Here is a 23,827-nt window from a genome sequence, read left to right on the forward strand (position 1 = left end):
CGGGACGGCCGGCCCGAGCCCCCGGGCCCCGGCGCGGAGCCGGCGGGCGGGCGGCGCGCGCGGCCGGGCGGCGGCGGCGGCGGCGGCGGCGGCGGCGCGGGGCCCGGGGGCGGCGCGGCGGGCGGCCCCGAGCTGAGTGATGACTGTGGCGGGGCCCGCGGCCGCGCCGGGCCTGGCTTTGATCAACATGGCGGACAACAAAGCCCGGGGCCGGCGCTGAGGCCCGCCGCGCCCGCCGCCGCCGCCGCCCGCGCGCCGCCCGCGCCCGCCCGCCCCGGCCCGCAGCAGCTCCCGGGCTACGGCCGGCCCGGCGCGGGCGGCGGCGGCGGCGGCGGCGGCGGCGGCGGCGGCGGCGGAGGAGGAGGAGGCGGAGGCGGAGGAGGAGGAGGCAGCGGAGGAGGAGGAGGAGGAGGAGGAGGAGGAGCAGGAGCGGGAGCTGTGGCGGCGGCGGCCGCGGCGGCGGCAGCAGCAGCAGGCGGCGGCGGCGGCGGCTATGGGGGCCCGTCCGCGGGCTTCGGGGCGCTGAGCTCCCCCCGGCAGCAGGGCGGCGGCATGATGATGGGCCCCGGGGGCGGCGGGGCCGCCAGCCTCAGCAAGGCGGCCGCGGGCGCGGCGGCGGCGGGGGGCTTCCAGCGCTTCGCCGGGCAGAACCAGCACCCGTCGGGGGCCACCCCGACCCTCAACCAGCTGCTCACGTCGCCCAGCCCCATGATGCGGAGCTACGGCGGCGGCTACCCCGACTACAGCAGCCCCAGCGCGCCGCCGCCGCCGCCGTCGCAGCCCCAGTCCCAGGCGGCGGCGGCGGCGGCGGCGGCGGCGGCGGGGGCGGCGGCGGGCGGCCAGCAGGCGGCCGCGGGCATGGGCTTGGGCAAGGACATGGGCGCCCAGTACGCCGCTGCCAACCCGGCCTGGGCGGCCGCGCAACAAAGGAGCCACCCGGCGATGAGCCCCGGCACCCCCGGCCCGGCCATGGGCAGATCCCAGGTAACCCCCGCGCCGGCCGGGCCTGCTTCCGCCGCGCGGCCTCGAGCGCGCCGCGAGCTGCACTTTCTTTCTTTCCGCCGACTTTGGCGGCCCCCTCTGCGGCGGCCGGGGGGTGGGGGCGCCCCTCGGAACTCGCCGCCGCGCGGCCCGGGCCCGGGGTGGGGGGCCGCCCCGAGCGGCGCGCGGGGCGCGGGGTGGTGGTGGTGGTGGTGGCGACGGCGGCGGTGGGGGGGGGAGAGGGTCGCCCCGGGCCCGGGCCGCGCCGCCGGCCGCCCCCCGCTCGGCCCGGGGGGCCTCGTGCCGCCCCCGTACCCCCCCTCCCCCGCGCTCCCCACCCGGGGCCGCCGCCTCCGCGCGCGCGGGCCCCCCGGGACCCCCGGGGCCGGGCCCTGCGGGGAGGCGCGCGGGGCGCCGGGGCCGCAGCTTTTGTAAGAGCCCACGGGCGCCCGCCCGGGCCGGGCAGCGGGGTGTGTGGACCCCCGCCCGGGCGGCCCGCGGCCGGCCAGAAGCAGCAGCTCGCCCGGGGAGCCGGACGAGGAACTTTGTCCCCCCAGCCCCCACCCCCCAATCCCGCCCCAACCCCGTCGCCACCCCCCACCCCCACCCCCAGGCCCGCTCCGGCCCCCTCGGAGCCCCGCGCGCGCGCCGGTGGCCCGGCCCGGGAGCTTTGTGGGCAGCGCGGGCCCGGGGCCCGGTTCGTGCCCAGGCCGTTGCGCCGGCGGCGGCTCGGAGGCGGGCTGGGAGTCGGGAGGCTCCGGGGGGCCAGGGGAGCCGCCGGCGCTGGCCGCGAGCTGGAGGTCAGGGCTGCGGGAATCCATCGAGGCCGCCCCCCCCGCCCCCCACCCCCGGACGAGCCCGGGGAAAAAGCCATTACTTAATGGCTTACGACGGGGCCGCGCCGGAGAAGGAGTCACCTTCAGCCGGGCTGCGCGCGGGGATCACGGGGTAGGCATACCCCGCTTGCAGCAGGTCCAGGGCAAGAGCAGGCCCGGGGGGGCACCCGGGGGCGGCTCGGGTGGGATTTATTCGAATTTCCTTGCATTTGCTGTCACCCGAGCCCTGCGGCGTGGCCGGGAAGCGTCCCGCACCCCGGCTGCCGCTCGCTCGTAGGCTGAGCCTAAAGACTGACTTGATCTCCTTTGCAAGGTTTGGAATTTGAATTGTGGAGGTAAACTGGCTGTAATAGTCTCCAGACAGCTGCCTCTGAGTTGACATCTAATCTGCCATCTGATTGGCTCCCCTCTCACCATTGGGCATTTAGCACTGCTGATGTAAATAGAAGTGCTGAGCACTACAGTCACAAAAATTCTTGCCACAAATAATAACTGAGCTCCATTACAAGCAGATGGGAGGTTGCATATTATTTAAAGCTTAAATTATTATGAATCATGGTTATTAATAAGAGGATTGGATGCGTGAGAGCCTGCCGGTGTCTTGTCCAGGGTTAGGTATTGGCGAAGTCGAGGTCTTTTGACGATCTCAGTATGGACGTTGAATCCATCCCGGACCTCAATTGTAGGGTGAGGATATGGGAATTGGAAAATAATTAGACCAAGCATTTTACCAGGGTTGGGACTTGTAATGCTTTTGTTGAAAGCACCTTTTACAGATTAAGCTATGAGGGGGGGAAAATGGAATTATGTCAGAATAGCTTAATATAAAAAATCGAGTCATAGCATTACAATTTTGAGGGAGAAGCTGGACTATTGTCAGCAGATGTAGCTCGACATAGAATTAAAAGTTACATGAAAATTAAGAGATTGATAGCTTTATAGATTTATAACAAGATTGAGGCTGTGTTTTTCGTCAGTTGTGTTTTAATAATTCTCTTAAGATGGGTGTTGAGGAGCTTAGAATTAACAAATTTAAAAAAACAGGTGAGAAAGCTGTGTAGTAGTTTTTGCAAAAAGCTTTAGTTAGGGGGAATAATGGCTATTGTGAAATACCAAAAATACTTTAATTTTACATGCGCATCTGACTTGCAAACTATAGAAACGGCACCGTTCTTTTTTTGTGTGTGTGTCTGTGTGTGTATGTGTGATTATTTTGTTGGCTTAGGTAAAGTGAGCCCTAATTGAACTGCGTCCTGAATCCGGGAAACTGTATTACATGCAAGTTGTTCTGGGTGCGCCTCTTGATTTTTTCTTTCCTAGGCATCTTAATGCTCTGGGAGATTTAAAAATTATAATCTATGAGAAGGGAATTATAGTGGCTGTAAAACATATTTTTACTCAGCCCATTTATTTCAACCAGGTACATTTAAATAATAATCTTATGGGAGAGACTTGTCTGCGTGCATGTAGGCTGAATTTAACAGATGATCTTGGGAATCCTCGCTGAGGAGCTTACTCCGAGGCCGTCCAAATCTTCAGGGAGGCGAGTTTTACTTTTGATGATAATCTCTGTCCCCGTTCCCGATAGCAAACCTGCAATTTCAATTTTTGTTTTGCACAAGTGAAAAAGAAAAAAAAAACATTAGTGAACCAGCTTGTGTAAATAAACTCGCTGCGCACTTAATTTTAAAAAGATTTGCTTTGTCAGCTTGCTTTTAAAGGAGCAGTTTAGAATTCACATCATTGTCAAGTAGGAAGGGCTGATGATGGAAGCAGATGTAGGTCCGTGTTACTTTAGAGGATTATTTCTTAATGGTACCAATCATTGTGAGTATTTTGTTTTCTTGGAATGAGAGGGAATCCATTATGTCCTCAGTGTGACCCTTGGGAATAGCTCTTACTTTTGAGGGGGAAGGAAAATGACGAGCATATGACCCAGATTCACAGATTTCTTTTAGGTACGGTGTAACATGGGGGCTGTGTCTTTTTTGTTGTTGTTACCTTTTTTTTTTTTTTGAAGGCCAGTATTCTTTAGTGTTTGGCAGGATAATTATACTAATAATCATAGTGTACAAAATATTAAATCACTTCATAACTGTAGGTCGTAAAATACTGTTAAGTCACGCTGAATGATGCCCTTTCTGTGTGCTTTTTTTTTTTTTTTTAAAGCACATTTAGTTTCATTTTTGATTTTAGCAGACGGCTTATTTTGGGTGGCAAGAGCCTTTGTGGTAGGGAGCAAAACCCGCCCGCATGGTCGGGAAAGGGTCTTTTTTAAAAAGCGAAGTGAGGCATCTTTTAAGGTCACCGTTTATTTCTGGAATTTGGGGGAGATTAAAAAAATGTGCAGGTACAGCAGTCTCAAGGGAAATACCGAAGGCTCCCCAGAACCAGGGGAGATGATCACAGCCGGGCTGAGTTCCATTAATATCCTAGCAGAACTTGAGTTTTATAAAGTACAGAACTCGGGATGTCGTGAGAAAGGAGCCCCCATCTACCATAGAGAGGAAAGTGCCTCGGCCGCCCGGCGGAGCAGGAAGTCCAGAGCGGTTCCTGCCCGCTGCAGGGCGAGCAGGCTGCAGGGCTCAGTCCCTGCTCCCCCGGCAGAAACCTTACCCTCACTGATAGTAGAAATCTTGTCAAGACATTTTTGCGGTTTCTATCGATATATTTTCCCGGGAATGGCTGCCAGGCTAGCAGCTCTCCGGCAGGGGGGCTGGATCTGGTGACTGGACTTTCCTGGGAAGGCCTGTCATTAGCAAAACAAAAAAGAAAGCAGCTCAAGTGAGTCCTGTTTACCTGGGCTCTCGGATGAAGTGATGGGTGACTTAAAATTGTTTTCAACTTGCGGGGGAAGGTCTTGCTTTTGGGGTACTAATGCACTGTGTGTGTGTGTGTGTGTGTGTGTGTGTGTGTGTATGCGCACATGTGTGTATGTATATAATATAGCAACCATTCTTAAGATAATTAGCACTTAAATTTATAATAACATTAAATTGAGCAGATTCTAGGGAACAGTACGTTCTTCCCTTGCTTGGTGTAAAGAGAAACCTTCATCCTGTATTTCTTTGTTTTTCAAAGTCTATATTTAGGAGTAAGTTTTCGGTTAGGGCTTTTTGTACTTGTTCCATTTTTCTCAGCATCCTATTGCATCAGAAGTTTTAGAAGTGTTATGGATTTAGAAATAAATCACATCACACTTGGACACTTTTACTAATGTAGCTACCACCTCTTAATATTGTGTCCCTTTCATTAGCATTTGGAGAATAACATCTTCACTCCGGCATAAAAATAGCATTAATTCTGGCCTGAGAATCGACTTTGAAAATGTAAGACAGGGTAGAGAAAGACAATATGAACTCGTTTGGTTGTAGTTTTATTAGGCACAGACACATTTTAAAGAAAACAGGTTGGTTATAGGGTAGGCCAAATTTTCAGTTCTTTTTTTTTAATTAATAACTATTATTTTATTACTTGGGGTCAGGGACTATCTAGAAAATAAAAAAGACTTATGTCACGGTAGGAATTTACTGACTTCGCTAGAATAAATATGACAACAAACTGAAACTGGGACCACTTGAGTTCTTTAACCCCGTCCTCTCCTGGAAGGAAGTGGCTTGATTTGCCGGGGATCCTGCTGTTTCTTTCCAGGCCTGGTTTAGAGACCTGTGTTGGGCGTGTGTCAGCATGGGAAACTATGTTACCGTTTTTTGCCTGTGCCCTAAATCTAGTGGCTCCCCGCCCCCCTGGGTCTGACGGGGCTCAGCCGTGGGCCAGTATGCTTGCATCGGCGTCTGTGGGAAGGAGCTCTCGGCCCGGGTGGCTCTTTGATTTTGTCACTGTGTATGGATTTGTGGAGGCACGGGTGCTGTTTTATAAGAGCTGCAGTGGGTTAACTTAAAACAGCGGATTAATGGAGGCTCAGGAAGAATATTGATAAAATTAAAGTACCATTAATTTTGGGGGGGCAACATTGAGATTTTCAAAGCGGTTATAGGCAAACGTTTAGGATGTCACACCATGCCGGGTGTAGGTAGGGGGCCACCTCCACCCCCCCAGCGTTTTGGGAATCGGTGACCTTGGGTTATGGGTTGGAGGCCAGAGGTGCAGGAGATGGGAGCACTTCTGTGTGGGGGAGCAGAGCCCCAGGCCGAGGGGCCCCAGACCCCCGGTTGGTGAGGGGCTGCTCTGGCCCCCGTGGAGGGTGGGCCTGTCAGGCAGTCCTGCCTTTCCCCACCCCCGAGACTGTTCAGACAAGACCGAATGGCCCTGTTGACTGTAATTGGGCGACTGAGTCCATTCATTTCCACCTGAAAACTTGGTACGCTCTCCTGCTATTTTTCCCTGGGGGATCTAACAGGAAGCAAAATGATTTAGGGGCCTTCCCAGGTTACCATTGAGTGTCCTCTCAGTTTGCCCAACATTGATACATGCTTTAGTTTTAACAGTGATTCCTCGAGCACGTGAATTTTTCAAAGTAAAAATGTGTTTCCATAGTACGCTTGCAGGCAAGCACTTTTAATTTTCAAAAATCAACTCAGAGTAATTCTAAGAAAAGGATTTCCTTAAATTTTTCTTACTTGAATAGTATCCAGTCGGCAGTTTTCAAACCCACTTCCGAGTGGATGAGTGCCAAGAGTGTTAGAAGGCTACCGAGTCTGACAGACGAACCAGTGAGGAGACCCGTTTGCTTCTGAAATGATAACGTGTTGCAGGGCCAGAGAGCGGGGCTCTGGGCCCTCCTGGGTGCCCCACTCGCTGGCCGGCCCACCCTGCGGGTCCCAGAGGTGGCTGCAGTCTCACTTCGTGCTTGGCCTCTGCCGGCAGCCTTCGGGGCACTTCCAGGGCCTGGCCTTGGTGGAGGAACCTGGAGGTCCCGACCGGAAGTCATTTCTTAGTGGGTGACCCTGGAAGGGAACCCATATTTGGTGGAATGCAGAGGAGAATCCTTGCCTGCATTTTAAAGTTTGTGTCTCTGTATGTGTAGCCACACAGGCACGTGTGTCTCTGTACGCTTACATATGTGATGGTGGTGATAGTACATAATACACGTGCAGTACCTCCATCATCTTTAGGCACGTCATCAGGTACCTGTTACCGTAGTGGCCAGCCCGGCCTGCCTTATCTTCCCGGGCTGAAGGTGGGGGTGCGGTGAGGGGCATTTTTCTTTTCCCTTAAAACTACTTGTCATGTGCGCATTATGCCAAAGTGATCTGTCTTCCTTTATAGCCACTTTAATAGCAAGTTTACATCTCCCAACTTTTTTTTTTTTTTGGTTTTGTGTTTGGTAAAGTTTTCACACATAGAAATGCTAATGGCGTTTTTTGTTTGTTTGTTTGTTTTTAGTCCTTCCTCCCAATTCCCAAATTTAGGGTAATTTTCCCCAGATTTTGTCAGTTTGCACATGTGCATTGTGTAGAACCCTCACTTCTTTGTCAGTATGTCATTAAAAGTTGAGCAGCTTTTTGGAGTCTTTCTCCTTAAAGATTTGGGACACTGGAGAGAAACCTGGGGTGTTCGAGGTAATATGGCGGGAAGTGGATTGCTAGGGCGACCGTTTCCTCCTTTATTCCTCACATCTTGTCTGTGTTTTCAGCCTTTCAGAAAAACTGGTGGCCTTATTCTTCAGTTTATGGGAATCATTTACAGTGCTGATTCCCCCCCCCCTTTTTTGTGCTCTAAATGTTGGGCTCCCTTCCCACCCCTACTGTCCCCCCCAGCCCCCCTCCAATCCAGTTGACTGTCTCCTTTTTCAGAATATTTTCTGTCCCAATTTTGTGCTTCTCACCTCCTGTTTTTAATGTGTAGCCCTCTGCAAAACTGTTGTTGGTACGTGGGGAGATTTCTAAATCAAGATGATTGACCTATTTAAATTTTATTTTATTGTTTTTGTTTTTTTTTGTGCCACACCTGGTGATGCTCAGAGCCTACTCATGGCTCTGTGCTCAGGGATCACTCCTGGAAGGATTTGGGGGATCCCGAGGGGTGCTGGGGATCTCCCCCTGGCCAGCTGTGTGGAAGGCAAGCGCCCCGCCTGCTGTGTTTCCACTCTGGCCCATCTATTTAAAGTTTAGAAGCTGCCATAAAGCCGCCTGGTCTGGGTTACTGTCAGGTTGAACACACGAGCTGCATGACTATAACATGGGTTGTGTTAAGCTGTGTTTGGTGCTTTTCCCCACCCAGACTCCTGCAGGGCACAGGTGTAACAAACTGTGATTTAAGAGCTCGGGTGGGGAGCCAGCAGTGATTTCATTAGGTGTCCAAATTCTGCATTTGTGTGTGCTACGCGTAGATTCCAATGACCTGTTGGCAAGTGTTGACAGAGCACCCACTTTCCTGATGGGGCCGGGGGCCCGAACCCCAACACACATACATGCCAAAGGAACCAGAGTCTGGGGTCTCAGTCACTTGTTCATTTGGTGTCACGTTGTTGCTGGCACCTGCCTGGATGTACACGTGGCATTGTGGCCTCACTGCCTTAGAGACGAATCACTTAAACAGTGCAGGTCGCAGCCCTGTGGGTTAGGTGCATGCGTGTGTGTGTGTGTGTGTGTGTGTGCGCGCGCGCGTGCATGCACACGTGTGCTTGTATGGGAGGGTAGATTTTAGCAAAACAAATAATTGTAGATTGTTGTGCTGTGTGCTAGTGACTCTTTTCCATTTCTCCCAATCAATTACTGGCTCTGTGCCAGAGCAAAATATAGATCCACTACAGAGAATAATAACTCAATGGAGGAAAATATTATCACTTTGAAATTTATATAGAATAGTCCTTTTTTCTCAGTTTCCTACAGTACAGAGCCGCTTGGAAAAAAAGTTAAAACAGTCTGCTCAGATTTAGGAAGATACTTAGATTGCTGGAGTATTTTTGGTAACTGTTTAGATAATGTATGCTGGCTGCGGAGTAAATTCAGCTACTGCTTCTGGGCCCTGAAATAAACCTTTCAGAAAGCGAGGCATCGATGATTAGTGGAGGCTGTTCCAGAATTCTTAGTATCTCCTGGTTCTTTTTTGTGATGAGCCTCTGAAACTGCTCACCAGACTTCAGAGCCTGATATTGAAATGAGTGACAATTCTACAATTTTTCTAGAATTTGGTATCTGCTACCTGAAATATTGTAGGCCAAATTCGAGATGTGGTGAGCATGCATGTATTTACATGGCTCAAGTTATAAACCCATTTTAATATCCCTTAGATTTTTCTGTTTCCAGTTGGTATTTTTTTAAAATAATAAATTCACTTTGCGCGATGAATTATAAATGACCTGGGAGAAATAGAAATGTAAAACATTGCTTCTGCTGAGCAAGTATCTTTGGGAGGAAGCAGACATATTTCTACGGGAACCGGCATGTTGGCTGTATATTAGTTTATTTCTGTGATTATGAGGCTTTATGAGAAAATAAGACCCTATTAGGGGGGCCCCCCGGATGCCATGGGAAGCTCACAGGTCTGACTGGGTCAGATCTCAGCTCCTCTGGCCTCCGAGATGCGGCTCAGCAGGGCCCCGGGCTCCATTTCCTGGAATGCTGCTCCTCGCCCGTCCTCCTGCCGGTGTCGGGAAGGGGGAGCACGAAGGGGGGAGCACGGGAGCTCGCTGGGGCCTTCCCCGCCCCGCTGCAGGGCGTGGCCGAGGAAAAGCCTCAGCCTCCATCAATTAGGTGACCCCTGGTCCTTCCCAGCTGCAAAAGCCTGTGCTGCTTTGAATTCGGAAAAAAAATACAGTGACTAATCAGCTCCGCACCACCGAGCAGCTTATTAAAGCTCACTCGGTCCCAGGCATGCTCCGAGAGTTCAGGCGGAGACGCTGGGAGCAGATTCTGTGCACTCCGCTGCGATGCGTCTCGAGAAGCGCAGCTTCCTAGGGACTGGGACTCGGGAAACATGAGTCGGGCCGGGTCTGTGGCCGCGAGCCCCAGGGCCACTTGCTTCCTTCTGTCCTCTGGCCCCGAGTCCGCCCTCGCGCCCCTCTCTCCACTTGCCCGGTCTGCGCCAGAGACTGGTTCTTCAGGTTTCGGAAATGTTCAACTCAGGTTAGAGATTGGGGGTGGACTCGAGCTTCCTGAGTGAGATGGCTGGCCGCTGGGGCCGGGAGGCGGGTGGGGACGAGGCCCCAAGCACCGCTGGGTGTGGCCTGGAGGCCCCTGACAGTTGGCTCCCTTGGGAGGGGCCCCCTGGGCACCACTTGGGAGACCCCCCCCTCGGCTCCCAATAAACTGGAAAAAAAAAACCCAAACCAACTTGGTTCTGTATCTGCTCCCGTTTCATGGAATATCTAACTTAGACTTGGTCCCTAGTGTGGGTAGAGCCGCCCTTGGTCAGCAGTGAGGGGCAAATCCACGCCCTCGAGGCTCTGCCTCAACTCTGTGGCTGAGAGCAAGTGCTTTGGTTTGGGGCCACACCCGGCGATGCTCAGGGGTTACTCCTGGCTCAGGAATTACCTCTGGTGGGCTCAGGGGACCTTCTCGGCTGTTGCTGGGAATCGAACCCGGGTTGACCACACATAAGGCAAAGGCCTATTGCTCCGGCCCCGAGAAGGGCGAATTTTTATACTGGCATTTGTAAAAATATCAGGGATAAAAAAATTCTGTTATGAATTTTTTGATCTGTAAGATATAAATAACAGAGCATCACTTGGTGCGTAAGACACAGTGAGTAAATATGATACACGACCCGTAATTCCCCCCTGGTGGATCATCATGGTCTCCTGGCGCTTCACCAAGTGAAAATTAACGTGGACCAACTCCCCTCGCCTTCCGCAGTTCCTGCAGCAAGAGCACTCCGTCAGACTCCCGGAGAGGCCTTGGTGTCCTGCATCCTGGGACCGGGGCCCCAGCCCCCTTTCCTGGGAAGGGTTTGGGCGCTGCTTCCTGTTTGATGTGGAAGGTCAGCGTGGAAATGACCCCTAGGTGCTGTCACAACCTCAAGAATAGCATTTTTTTTCTTTCTTTTTTTTTTTTTTTATCATAATGGTGATTTCTTTTTTTCTCCTAAGGAGACTTTAAAGGATGTTTAGGATTAACTCTTGGCTTCCTTGAGCTTCCCCTTGATGTAGCCTTGGGTCATCCTTGCGAGACCTGCGCTCCCCACTTCTCTGCAGGGCTCCTGCTCTGTGTCGGGGCACTGTGAGGGGGGCCTGGGTCCTGAGCAAGCTGGTTCCTCAGTGGCGAGTCAGTGTTTGCAACAGAGGCTAGACTGGGCCGGGGCAGCCACAGGCAGACGGGAGACGTGGCTGAGGCCAGGACGTTGGGGTGGCCCAGGGCTGAGCTCTGGGACTGGGCCCTACAGAGTTGGGCCTTTTCTTACTGTGTGACCTCAAGCAAGTTAGTCTCCCTCTCTGAGATGTTAAGTTCCTTCATTTCTAAAAGGGTGAAAAGAATCCTGAACTGGAATTATTGTGGGAAGCCAACAGTATGAATTAGGCACTGATACATTATTGCCTTTCAGGACAGGGCGCTTTAAATAGAGTAACAAAAGGTTGTACTTTCTCACAGGCAGGGGCGGGATTCAGTGGGTTAGAGGTGTTCTGGGTTGGCTGTCTAAGGCCTTGACTGAACCGCCTGCTTCTCTCAGCGTGGAGCACTGTCTGAGCCTTCAGTTCTGGTCCACACACTTTGGCCTGAAGGTCTCTGCCAGGCGTTCAGGAAAAGTAAGCTGGGGAGCAGTCGATGACATTTCTAAAATGTCTGCTGTGGTTTTCTACAAAAATTTGTTTATTATTTTTTTAAAACAATTAAAGTTTTTTTTCTGGTAAGGAAAAAAATTCAGAAGGTTTTTGGAAATCTTGCAATATTGAGAGCGATAATTGAGAGATTGGATTTTGTCATTACCCGTGCCTTTGGTGTAGGGAATTGCTCCAGGTAAAGAGGAAGCAGAGACTCTCCCTGGGTGTTAAACACGGTGGGATTCACTGTAGCAGTGATTACTAGGTGTGTATTAGGAGGGGAAAAATAGATGAGATGGTGGGTGAGCTGGTTCTTTTTTTTTTTTCTGGCAGCACTTGGGGGTTTACTCCCAGCCCAGTGCTCAGGAATTGTTCTGGTGGTGCTTTTGTGGGCTCATATGGTGCTGGGGGTTAAACCCGGAGCCCTTGCATGCAAAGCATGCTCCCCAGCCCTTGGCGCTGTCTCCCCTGCTCTGATTTTTAAATCTGCCCGTTCCCTTTGATGAGCAATGCTGTTTGTGAGTTGAAGGAAATTGACGGTAGGGACGGTTTGCACAGTGAAGAAGCGGCTCTTTGGCTTGCAGGGACTTTTCTCTGTGTAACAAACGTGTGCTTTCGGACGGCCAAAACCTGGCGGTCAGGTTTGCTCGGGCCGGGCTCAGCCGGCAGGCCCGCCCGTCCCTTTCCTCGCAGCCCGCTCCCTGTCCCGGGCCGGCCGGATGGAGGCCGCGGCGGCAGGAAGAGGCCGGCCCGCAGCGGCTCCGGAAGCCCGGCCTCCTCCCCTTTCACCTGGAGCCCGCGCTGCTGCCCGCTCCGGGCACGCACTGGAAAGCCGCAGCGCTTTACTTTCACTCTGGGCCTTGCAGAGACCCACCCAGCCGCTCCTTTGCTGCTTTCCTCTTGCCTTGCACGTTAAATCCTGTACTAAAGTGTTGCTCTGAATGGCTGGAGAAAATCAGTTCTATCCAGTTCTATCGGAATAACTTAAAGGAATATGCCCCCTTCCCCCCCCCCCTTTTTTTTAAAAAAAAATTCTGAATATTCTTTCCTGGTCTTAAGTAGTTTCACGGCTCATTGAAAAATTAATGTAAAGAAGTTGTAATCAGCTCTTAAGATATGTGAGCCAAGTGGTTGTCAGTATGTTAAAGTTTTATTCTTGGTGCATTTAGAACTTTCCTATAAATGTCTTTTATGAGCGGGAGGTGTACTAGCTTGGCTAAAGCAGTCAAGCCGAAATCTGGATTTGATTTGCATATGTGGTATTTTGTAGGGACGCTCAAAGTTTCACACATGAAATATACTCGGTGGTGTGTACCGCGTCACATGATCAAAATATTTTTCCTCTTGCTGCTGCCAGAAGCTATCTATTGCTTTTCAACAATCTTACTTGTTGGGCATCATGCCAAGATGTTTAAGACAACTCCTTCCGTGCGCTGTTCATTCTTAACCTCTTCCACTGAAGTGCTGTGACCTTCACATATGTAGATTAGCCGTGTGCTCTGTGAATTGAAACTTGCTGCCTCAGGAAGAAAGGGTTTTTCTTTTTATTCCCCTGGGAATTTGACAGCCATTCATCCCTGACCTGGGCAGAGGTAATGCAAGGAAATTGGATTCAAACGGAACGTGGACAGATAACCCGTGGAGGCAGCGGGGCCGGCAGGCTTTCTCCCTGGCAAAGGAGGAAGATATTCCAGAGATTTCTGTGGGGGACATGGTGATGCGAAGGATCCAAAGCTACAGAGCAGAGAAACTGAGCAATGGAGGTGTTTTTAAAACAGTGTTCTTTAAAAACAAAAAGATTTTGATTAGGGCATTTTTAATAGGTTTTGGATTATTTTTTCTCTTCCTTTCATACCTAAAAATTGAAATTCTGTTAACCATACTTGGGGATTAAAATTGTGTACTATTGTGGGTGGGCTTGGGCTAAAATATATTTAATTCCAAGGAGCCATTTAAGAGTGGCTGTTGTCAGGAAGTTGGAGAGATGAAGGTCTGGTCTGCTTCTTGGTGTCTGTGCTATACAGATGTACAGGTTTTAAAATTTTTATTTACTTTTAAATTTTGAATTTTTTTCTTGGTAGCGATGCTCAAGGCTTGCTCCTGGTTCTGCTTTCAGGAATTACTCCTGGTGATACTCAAGGGAACATATGGGATGCCGGAGATCGAACTCAGATCTGCGGAATGCAAAGCAAGTGCCACCCACTGTACTATCTCTCCAGCCCCTGTATCGATCAGTTATTGATACAGAGTTAACTTCACTCAGGTGAAAGCTTGTAGTATGGTAAAAGTGGAAAAATATAATTAACATGCAGTGATTTTTTTTTAATTAATGAAAACAAGTTTCAAAAGAATAGTTTATCTTTGCTTTGTTAGTAAACATATTCGAAAGTAAAATGAAGTCTATAATAGCCGTGTCACTCGCTAACTTAATATGCTATTCAGAAGGAACGTTCTCACTACAGGAAAAATGATTCTGAGTGGCCCTCCAGGCCGCTTCTTGGCCAAAGCAAGTGGGACAGTGGAGCCGCGCAATGCCCAGGCAGGTTGCGGTGCCCTGGTGGGCAGTGGTGCGTGTGGGAGTGAGCCGCGTGTGGGCACGCCGGGCGGAGGGCCAGGCAGATGGACGCCCCGTGGGGAGACGTGCTGCCCTCTGCACGCCAAGCTGCAGAGTAGGGAACCTAGCTGGCCACGGTCATGAAGAATGTGGCCGCGTGGGATTCGGTGACCCCCGCAGACAGAGGGTGGTGGTCCCTGGTGGGCAGGGCCGGTTTCTGGGCTTCTCAGCTTCTGTGCCGTGGGGAAGGTCGTGCGGCTTCACCCATACGATGAAATAAATGAAGAAAGGATAGATTCAGGGAAGAGGTAGGGCACCTGCGGCTGGGGGCGGAGCTAAGCTGAGGCGGGGCAACTGTGTGGTTGGGGGCGGAGCCAGGGAAGAGGCGGGGCTTCTGCGGTTGGGGGTGGAGTCAGGGAAAGAGGTGGGGCGTCTTGATTGGGGGCGGTCAGGAAAGTGGTGGGGTGTCTTGATTGGGGGCGGAGTCAAGGAAGAGGCGGGCCACCTGGTTGGGGGCGGAGTCAGGAAAGTGGTGGGACGTCTGTGATTGGGGCGGAGTCAGGAAAGTAGTGGGACGTCTGTGATTGGGGCGGAGTCAGGAAAGTGGTGGGGCATCTGATGGGGGCGAAGTCAGGAAAGTGGTGGGGCGTCTGTGATGGGGGCGGAGTCAGGAAAGTAGTGGGGCGCCTGTGATTGGGGCGGAGTCAGGAAAGTGGTGGGGCGTCTTGATTGGGAGCAGAGTCAGGAAAGTGGTGGGGCGTCTGTGATGGGGCGGAGTCAGGAAAGTGGTGGGGCGTCTGTGATGGGGCGGAGTCAGGAAAGTGGTGGGGCGTCTATGATGGGCGGAGTCAGGAAAGTGGTGGACCGTCTGTGATTGGGGCGGAGTCAGGAAAGTGGTGGAACATCTGTGATTGGGGCGGAGTCAGGAAGGTGGTGGAACATCTGTGATTGGGGCGGAGTCAGAGGCCCTGTGCTCGGTACACGCAGGCAGAGGGGTAGGAGCAGAGATGCATGGGCGGGCCTCTTTGTCTTGGTCTGGAGACTTGGTGCTTTCAGTGAATGGCTTCTCTTCTGGGTAGGCAGCACTGGACAAACTCTCGCAAATGCGCTGCTCCTGTTTTCGGTCTCAGTAGGTTCAGAGAACGTTTTAGAAGCGCCCCGAGCAGGTGTGATGTGAACAGAGCCCTGTCGTGTGTCCAGCACGGGCCTTGCCTGGCACCTTGCTCACAGTCCTTTTATCCGTCCTGCCAGGCGGCGGCCTTTGCTCTGTGAAGAAGGTCCTTCAGCGCCCGGTGTGGTGGCTGTGCTGCTGCCCGCCTTCCTTCCATGACAGGAAGGCTTCCCAGACCCGGCTGCCCCTCAGCACCCAGGGAGGAGCCAGCGCCCAGCCGAGGGGTCCAGGTGCAGCTAGGCTGAGGTTGGCCCATGCATGCCCCTCTGCCCCCCCCCCCCCCCGCCCCCAGGCATGGACGAGTGAGATTTTCTGCTATGCTGCAGTAGAGATCGTTTCTTCTAGAGCGCGGAGGTGTTTTCAGCAGGTGTTTGGCTCTGGTCGGTCCCGTACCTGCACACCACTGGCTGTGGCGCATTTCCGATGGAGACACTGAGCTTTCATTTCCATCTGCCTCTCGGATGGAAACCACCCCGCCGACTGAGTCACTGCGTGGAGGTGCGTGGGAGGCCGTGGCATGTCTATTGATGAGCTGGCAGGCACGTAGAGTCTCCCGTTCATGTGTGCTGCAACTGGGTTTCTGGTGATGGTCAGAATCTGCTGTGGTGCCAGGCATCGAATGGGAGGTGGGAAGGTAGGAGTGGACCAGACAGCACCTCACTGGCACTTGCACTGGAGTCTGGACACACACGAGATGGGCTGTGGAGGACGGACTGAGGCAGGGAAGGCAGCAGATGGCGACCAGGAGCGTGCGGGGAGGCTGGATTCAGGCAGCAGGAAGAGTTGAGTTCGTTTGATTTCATTTTACTTCTATTTAATTTTTATTTTTGGTTTTTAGGCCATACCTGACTGTTGATAGCGCTTATTCCTGGCTCTGCACACAAAGGTCCTTCTTGGCTGTGCTCAGCGGACTAATACTTGGGTGCTGGGATTGAACCAGGGTTGCTTGCAGAGCGCTTGCCTTGCCCTCTGTACTGTCTGGCCGTTAGTTTATGATAGTTTCAGTTTCTAAAGATTACGGCAGCATCTTAACACTCATGCTTTTGTCTCACAAAGTTACTGCATCTTCACCATCACCACCTAGTGCCTGAGCTGACCCCCACCTCTGCTGTCACCTGCAGCCCTCTCCCAAGGCCAAGGGTTTGTCATCATTCAGCGCCTTCTGCTTCCTTCTTTGGTTGCTCTATCCTGTGGCCGGGCGTGTCTTCCCTCTGGCTTTACACAACAGCCTGCCCTGTAGTTCCCGCCACCGGCAGCAAACCCAGCTCTCACCTTTTCCTACGCTTCGTAGTATTCCTTTGTGTATCTATGCCACTGCTTTTTTTCATCCACTCATCTGTCACTGGAAAGGCGGGTTGTGACCATCTCCTGAGTGCTGCCATAAACAGATGTTTCTGATGTTTTTCTTGGAGTAGGTGCGTAGCTGTTGGAATTGTTGGGTTGTGTGGAAGCCCTGTTCCTACCTTTTTAATATTCATTTATTTATTTATTTATTATTTTTCCATTTTGGGTCACACCCAGCGATGCACAGGAGTTACTCCTGGCTCTGCACTCAGGAATTACCTCTGGCGGTGCTCAGGGGATGCTGGAAATCAAGCCCAGGTCGGCTGTGTGCAGGGCAGACGCCCTACCCGCTGTGTTATTGCTCCAGCTCCCATGTTCCTACCTTTTTTAGCAGGCTCCGTACAGCTTCCCATCGAGGCTGAGCCGGACGACGTTCCCATCCATGTGCATGAGGGCGCCTTCTCACCACGGCCCCGCCGACACCAGCTGTTTTCCAGTCTTTCTGATAGATTCCATCCTCACTGGTGTGTGATGAGAACTCTTTTTCACTTGAATTTTCCTACTAATAAGTGACATGGAATACTTTCTTATATGCCTGCTGGCTATCCTATCCTCTGGGGATGTATCTGTTCATATCCTTTCTCCATTTTTGATAGTTACTGTTTTTTGTTGGGTAGTGAAGCTTTGAATGCTCTATACATCTTAGATGCAGCTTTCCCTTTGTATGATGTGTGTTGTGTGTTTCCCCCCATTCAGAAGGGTGTTGTTTTGAAGAGGGGGCACACCTAGCATTGCCCAGGGCCTCCTCCTGGCTCTGCTTGGAAGCGACCCAGTTTACCTGACACACAGCCAACCTGGGTTTGATCCCCGGCACCGCATAGGATCCCCCAAGCTGGCCCGAGCATTGCTGGATATAGCCCCCAAACCAAACCAGCAGAACCCCCACAACGAAATTGTCCATAAAAGCCTAATTTCAAAGCTTAAAGAAAACCCCATTGGTTCCTCACCGTGTGTTAGAGCAGCCGTCTAAGTTGACGCTGTGAGTTTCAAAAGGAATGCGTTCCCCTGGCTGGCCCACAGCGACGGATGGACGGAGGACCAGGGAACAGAGAAACAGAGCCCCGGAGTGGTGGGAAGTCAGCTTGTTCCTCTCTCCTCCAGGATAGTCCAGCCTCTCCCTTACGGCACAACTGTAGTCGTAGTGTTGGTCGTAGTGCCAGTCATCATAGTTCCGTCGTCCTAGTCTCCTCATAGGCCTCAAAGTCCTCTCTTCTTCCCCTTTACAGCCTAGTTATATAGGATTCTTGAAGGGTGGGGTCCACATAGTGGGGTCAAATGTTGTCACAACAACAAACAGAGGTAAAGGCACTCCTGCAGGGGAAGTCCTAGGGGATTCACTCAAGGACAAAAATCTCATCTGAGGGGTCAGCACTCCAGATGACTAGGAGACCCGCTCAGGGGCGGGATTCCCTCTAGGGTGTGTTGCTTTCTTGCTCCTCAGCTAGTAATCCATTCAAACCATTATAGTGAATTTACTTGTAATACTTCTAGTCATTTTGTATGAACACAGTAAGAGATATATTAAGTTTAAAGGTTGGCTCTTCCTGGGGACATCTCGCTATATATCCCAGACCATAGTCCTCAGGCCAGCTTAGTCTTTCCTAACCCCAGCAGGGTCCTTATTCAGTTACTTCTTTTTGGGCTATGACAGAGTTTGTTCCATGACCGTGCTCTTAACTTATTATACTTCTTATGGTACTTAGCTGGTGCATTTCCTATGCCAGGGTAGCTTACTGCTTCCCCTGGGCCCATCCAATCCCTTCATTGGGACCCTTCTTTTGGGGGTGTTGGGAAGTAAGGGCAACCGAGACTTAAGTCAGATAAATATGATGGATGCCCAGAGTAAATATTATTTGGAGTCAATTAACTCCCATGTTACAGAGCATAGCATGAACTGTCTTCCTGTGTCTATATGAAAAGGACATTTTAAATCATGCAAGTGACATAAGGGAAGGAGAATAGCAATGTAGGATTATCAGTGCTTGATGGGATTGGGTGTGCCTCAGGGGCACTGTCGTGAGAGTAGCTCAGTGAGCCTACGGTCCCTGCGGGAGGAGCTAGGACAACCCAGTGTCGTCCAACAAGGGCCGTGTCACTGTTCTCGCCGAAGGCTGAGGCACGAGGTCAAACTCTGCCTCTGTTCGCTTCTCGCAGTTTCCCGCCCTGGCAGCTTTGTTCTCACCTGTTTGCTCCCTCATTCAAGGCTGGAATCCGCTCAAGTGGCACGTTTGCGTGATGCTGTTTTCAGCAGAGGAGTCAGTGTGGACTCTCCTGCCTTGGTCTTCTTTTAGAATACTTTTTGATTAAAAAAAAAATCTTTCATAATGTCATGAATTTATCACTCTTGAAATGATTACCGACTGCACCTAACCCATCTCAAGTAGACGCGTTAACAATGCACCTTTTCCTGTTGCTGCTGCTGTTTGTGGGCCGCATCCGGCGGTGCTCAGGGCTGAGTCCTTATTTCTGGCTCTGCTCGGGAACCACTCCTGGCGGTGCGTGGGGGACATGTGGGATGCCAGGGGTTGAACCCGCGTCAGCAGTGAGCACGGCTAGCCTTACGTGCTACTCTGTCTCCCCAACGCCTAACAGCCTGTTTTGAAGAGCCGTCGGGAAGGAAGAAACAACAAAAAAGAGTGGCCCGTGTTGTGTTTCCACTTGTGCTGGACCCTGAGTTGTATTTGGCTGGCGAGGGGCCCGGGCCGTGTCTGAGGGACCCCTGCCCACGTCTGAGCGCGGTGGCTGGGGAAAGGTGGTCTCTGCCTCGACCGCTCACACCTGCATCCCCCGTCCGTCCTCCTGTCCCAGGTCTCTCCCCAGTGTCTCGCGGCGTCTTCAGCAAACCGCCCAGAACCCTCAGAAGTAGCTTGGCCCCTGATGCCAGGAGGGCAGCCGTCCCCTCCTCAGGTGGACTGCGGCCATTTGGTTCTCCTCGGTCACTTGCTCCTTTGCACAGTCAGGAGGTGTTAGCCGGCCGCGTGGCTGCGGCCGCAGGTCGGGATGCACCCGGGCTCTGCCACGCCACCTGGAGTCCCAGGCCGTCTGGGCGCCGGGGGGAGCAGCTCCCTGGCAGTGGCGTCGGAGGGTGCCTGCTGACCCTGGGGGCCCTCCGTCCAGGCAGTGCTCTCGATGTCGGCTCGCCAGAGAGGCCTGGCCACACAGGGCGACTGCGGAGAACCGGGAGCTAGAGAAGCCAGTGACTCGGTGACCAGGGCTATGTGTGCTCAGGTGACGAGGCTCAGTTTGTCCAGCAAGTGGTTGTGGTGTCCTTTCCCGGTGGCCAGCCCGTACCACCGGGTCACAGGATGGCGATGAGATGTGACCTCGGCCCTGGTGTGTGTGGAATGGCCAGTGGCACCCCGTCTGCCTTGCCTTCCTTTCCTCAGAGCTGGCAGGAGGGGGAGGGGGGCAGAGCGCTTGGCCCAGCTCTGCCGGGAGAAACTTCTGGAACTGGCCGAAGGAGGCCGGTTGCTTGGGAATATCCTGCTGTATATTTAGTAACAGGCTCTGGCCTAGGACACGTGAGCCCGGGCCTTGTTCCAGAGGGCTGGATGGAGGGGCCTTAGGTAGGTGCAGAGGTGGGGCGGGGAGGGGGCCCCTGAGCCTGTAGGGGTGCGTATGTCCCGGCACGAGACGGGGCTCCCGGGTTGCTTATGGACACTGGTATGGAGAAGAGGGGGCGCTGCCGGGGGCTTCAGGCCTGAGAAGTGGGGGCTCGGGGTCACTGGGGCGCCATGGCTGTGCTGGGCCAGGGAGAGGGGAGGCGAGGGAGGCTCTGCGGGGGGCCGCGGAGGAGTGAGGAGCTCGGTCTGAGTCGTGGCCACTTTCATGGAGCAGCTCTGGCCCCACATGCCCAGGTGCTGTTTAGTGCTCCCTAGACAGTGCTCCAGTGCGCAGGGCCTGCAGGGGTGCGGGTGCCTGTCCCCCACCCCCGCCCCGGAGCACATTGGCCACGTGGAGGGGTTCCATGCGTGGGGCCGCCCTGACCTCCCCCTACCCTGGCCGGGTTCCCAGGGCCGAGCCCACAGCAGACAGTGCCTGGCACGTCCCAGCGGGCGGCTGGAGATCCCTTCCATTGTCTCCAGAAACTTCTTCACGTGGGGCTCCGGCTGGGCCGGGGGAGGGCGGGCTCTGGCCTCGCGGCTGTGAGGGACAGAGGCGTGTGTCTTGCAGCTTCTGTTCTTCCTGAGGGGGGTGTGCGCCCGGCCCTGGGGCCACCTCCTTCCCCAGCAAAGTGCTCTCTGAGAGACGCTGCGTCCAGGGTGGCGTCAAGGCTCATGGGTCGTCACAGGTCACCTCTTCTTCCCCGGGCGCCCGGATGCACACGGGCAGTCGCTTCCCCGCTGACTAGAAATAGTTGCGGTGGGATAGTGAGTTACACCGGCCGTGCGTGTGTCGCCGAGGGCGTCTGTCACCAAGAGTGTGTGTGTGTGCGTGTATGAGGATGTGGGCGGGAGTGCGCCAGTGTGCGAGCCAGTCTGTGTGCACGTGGGACGTGAGTGTGTGTGTGTGCGTGTGTAAGTCTGAGCGTGTGTGTGTGAGGATGTATGTGAGTGTATGTATGAGTCTGGGTGGGTGTCACTGTGTATGTGAATGTGTGTGTGTATGTGAGAACGTTATGTCTGTACATATATGTGGTGTGTGTATGAGTGTGTGTGTGAGGGTGAGTGTCTGAGCATGTGTGTGTATGTGAGAGGATGTGATGAATGAGTGGGTGAAGGTGTGTGAGGTTGTGTTACGTATGTGCATGTATGTGCATGTGCATGTGCGAGAGGGAGTGTGAGGATGTGTATCATGTCAGCGAGTGTGAGGAAGGGAGTGAGGTCCGGGCAGGAGTGGTATCCCCATCCCTGCCCAGAGCTATGGGGCACTGTGGGCGTCAGCCGTAGACAGACATTAACATTCAATAAAGAAGTGCAGTTTTCATACGTGTCCTTACCGTGTATTTCAATTCTCTGGTTCTAGAAATGGCTCCCAGGGCACCACCTGCCAAGCAGGTGCCCCCCGCCCCCCGCCCCCTCCCCCGCCCGCAGGCACAGGCTTTGGTCTGGTTACGTAGTTTCACCTTGTGCATCACAGTAAAAATCCCGACTTCCTCCACCATGCGGGAGGGACCCCTGCCCCTCGGTCTACTCAGGCCCAGTTCTCAGTGTCTCTCTGGGCAGCTGCTACTCCCTTAGAAGGCCCTTTCTCTCCTGCACCTGAGAGAGGCCGTTCTGTGTCCCTCCCCTTCTCCCTGCGACCCGGCCTCTCCGGACCCAGACCTCGTGAGTCCACCCTCTCTCGTGGCCGAGTAGGATTCCGATGTGTCCCTGCACCATCATTTCTCTATCTGCTCCTCCGTTCTTGGACACTTGGGTTGTTTCCGGGTTTGGGCTACTCTGAGTAGTGCTGCCGTACTCAGCAGGGTGCAGGTGTCTTTCCTGAATGGACTTGGGGGCCCCTGGGGCAGATGCCAAGAAGAGGAATTGCTGGGGCATAGCGAGGCTAATTTCTAGGGGATTTGTTTGTTTGTTTGTTTGTTTGTGCCACACCCAGTGGTGCTCAGGGATGACTCCTGGCTCTGTATGCAGGAAGTGCTGTTGGCATGCTCGGGGAGCTAAGGGATGCTGGCGATGGAAGCCGGGCTGGCCGTGTGCAAGGCAAGCACCTTACCTGCTGTACTTTTGCTTCAGCCCTTCAATTTCTAGTTTCTTGAGGATTGTCCAAATTGTTTCCCCAAAGGGCTGGACCAGTTGACATTCCCACCAGCAGTGAGGGAGGGTTCCCTTCCCCAGGCTGCACAGACGGCACGTGCAAAAGTGCTCCCCTTACTGGGGACGTTTGTTTTCTTTCCATTTGGGGGCCACATCCAGCGGTGCTCAGGCTCTGCACTCGGGGATCACTCCGGGGCGACTCGTTTGGAACCCTGTGGGGTGCTGGGGGTGGAACCTGGGTCGGCGGTATGCAAGGCCGGAGCACAGCTCACTGCACCAGCTCTCCAGGCCGTCACGCCTGGAACATGTGCAACGAGGTCAGATGGTGGCCATTGCAGCCCAGAGCTGCCAGGATGGGGAAGGGGGCTTGGGTCAGGGGTCTCTCGAAGCTTCCCAGTCCCCAGAACCACCTCTGTTGTCAACAGCACGTGTGTCTGTGATCCACACCAGCCCGTCTTCCTGCTCTGGGGGATTTCTGGGCTCTCCCTGGCTGTAGAAGGCCCCCTGCTGCGGCCCCCGCCACGCACACAGGCTGTCGTGCTTGCCTCGGTTTCCTCGTCCCTGGGAGCAGCCGTGGGGCCGGGTTGCGTGGTCTCTCTCTCTCGGCGTTTGAAGCGCAGTGCCGGATTCCTGTCCCCGCGCCCGTTCGGATTTGAACTTGAGGCCTGCTGCATGGAGCCTGCTCACGCCGGGCGGCGGGGCCAGAAACCTCACCGCCTTCCCGAGGCTGACGGAAATATTTTAACTCTTCATAGCAAATGAGGCGTGAAACAAATTGTCAGAAGGATGGAGACGGAGCGACGGTGGCACCGGCTGTGTCTGGGCGGTGGCGCCGTGCCGCCGGAGGTGTGAGCCGCGCCGGGCGACGTGTCAGCGGCGCCTCTCTCCGCCTCTCCCGCCCGAGCTTTCACAGCTTGGCTGCTCCGGAGGACCTCCGCATGCGTCAGGAAACTCTCAGCCCCGCGGAAAGTGTCGGAGCACTGCACCGCGAAGAGGAATAATTAAGAGCCACTGTAGGCTCCGCATTAGAAGACGTAGACGTCGTGTTTGCAAACACTTGCCTTCGCGTCATCAGTAGAGGAAGCCAAAACACGGCTTGCGTGCTCGTGGGAGCTGGGTTCTGTGGGGAGGGTGTTGGTTCTTGAACCGCCAGCTCTCTCTCCCGGTCCCGGCTCCCTGCACGCTGCTCTGAACCCCCCGCCCCCTCGGGCTTTGGCTTCTGGGGTTAGCCGTCCGTCTGCGTGACCCTGCTAGGGACCGAGGGGAGCGAAGGGTTTGTCTCGTCCAGGGTCTGCTTTGCTTTTCTCCCCTTCTCTTGCTGCCACTGCCGCCGTAATGACCGGGGGCCTCGGGCTTGGGTGCTGGGCTGGGCGGAGGGGGAGATGACGCTTGGCCTCTAGCCTGCAGGACAGAGCCAGCCCCCGACGGCCAGAGACTTCATGGCTGGGACTTGCAATTTTTGACTTTCCTTTCCTTCATATTTTGTTCTGGGATGTTTCTAAAGAATTTATTGTTCCCCTAGAAAGGGGTGGTTGGAGAGGTAGTCCTGGGGTGAAGGTACTTGCCCTGCACACAGCTGACCCC

At 53.9% G+C, this 23,827-nt stretch overlaps 1 protein-coding gene across 1 annotated transcript in view; it reads left to right on the forward strand.

The window, feature by feature from the left end:
- Nucleotides 1-424: 424 nt before the first annotated feature.
- Nucleotides 425-23,827, forward strand: part of ARID1B (AT-rich interaction domain 1B) — a 289,999-nt gene continuing 266,596 nt past the window's right edge. The window contains exon 1 of the mRNA XM_055137243.1: nt 425-984. Coding sequence (XP_054993218.1) covers nt 553-984 — 432 coding nt within the window. The 5' untranslated portion in view covers nt 425-552. The remainder of the gene's footprint in view (nt 985-23,827) is intronic.

This window comes from Sorex araneus, chromosome 4 (assembly GCF_027595985.1).
Source record: "Sorex araneus isolate mSorAra2 chromosome 4, mSorAra2.pri, whole genome shotgun sequence".
NCBI classification, from domain to species: Eukaryota; Metazoa; Chordata; class Mammalia; order Eulipotyphla; family Soricidae; genus Sorex; species Sorex araneus.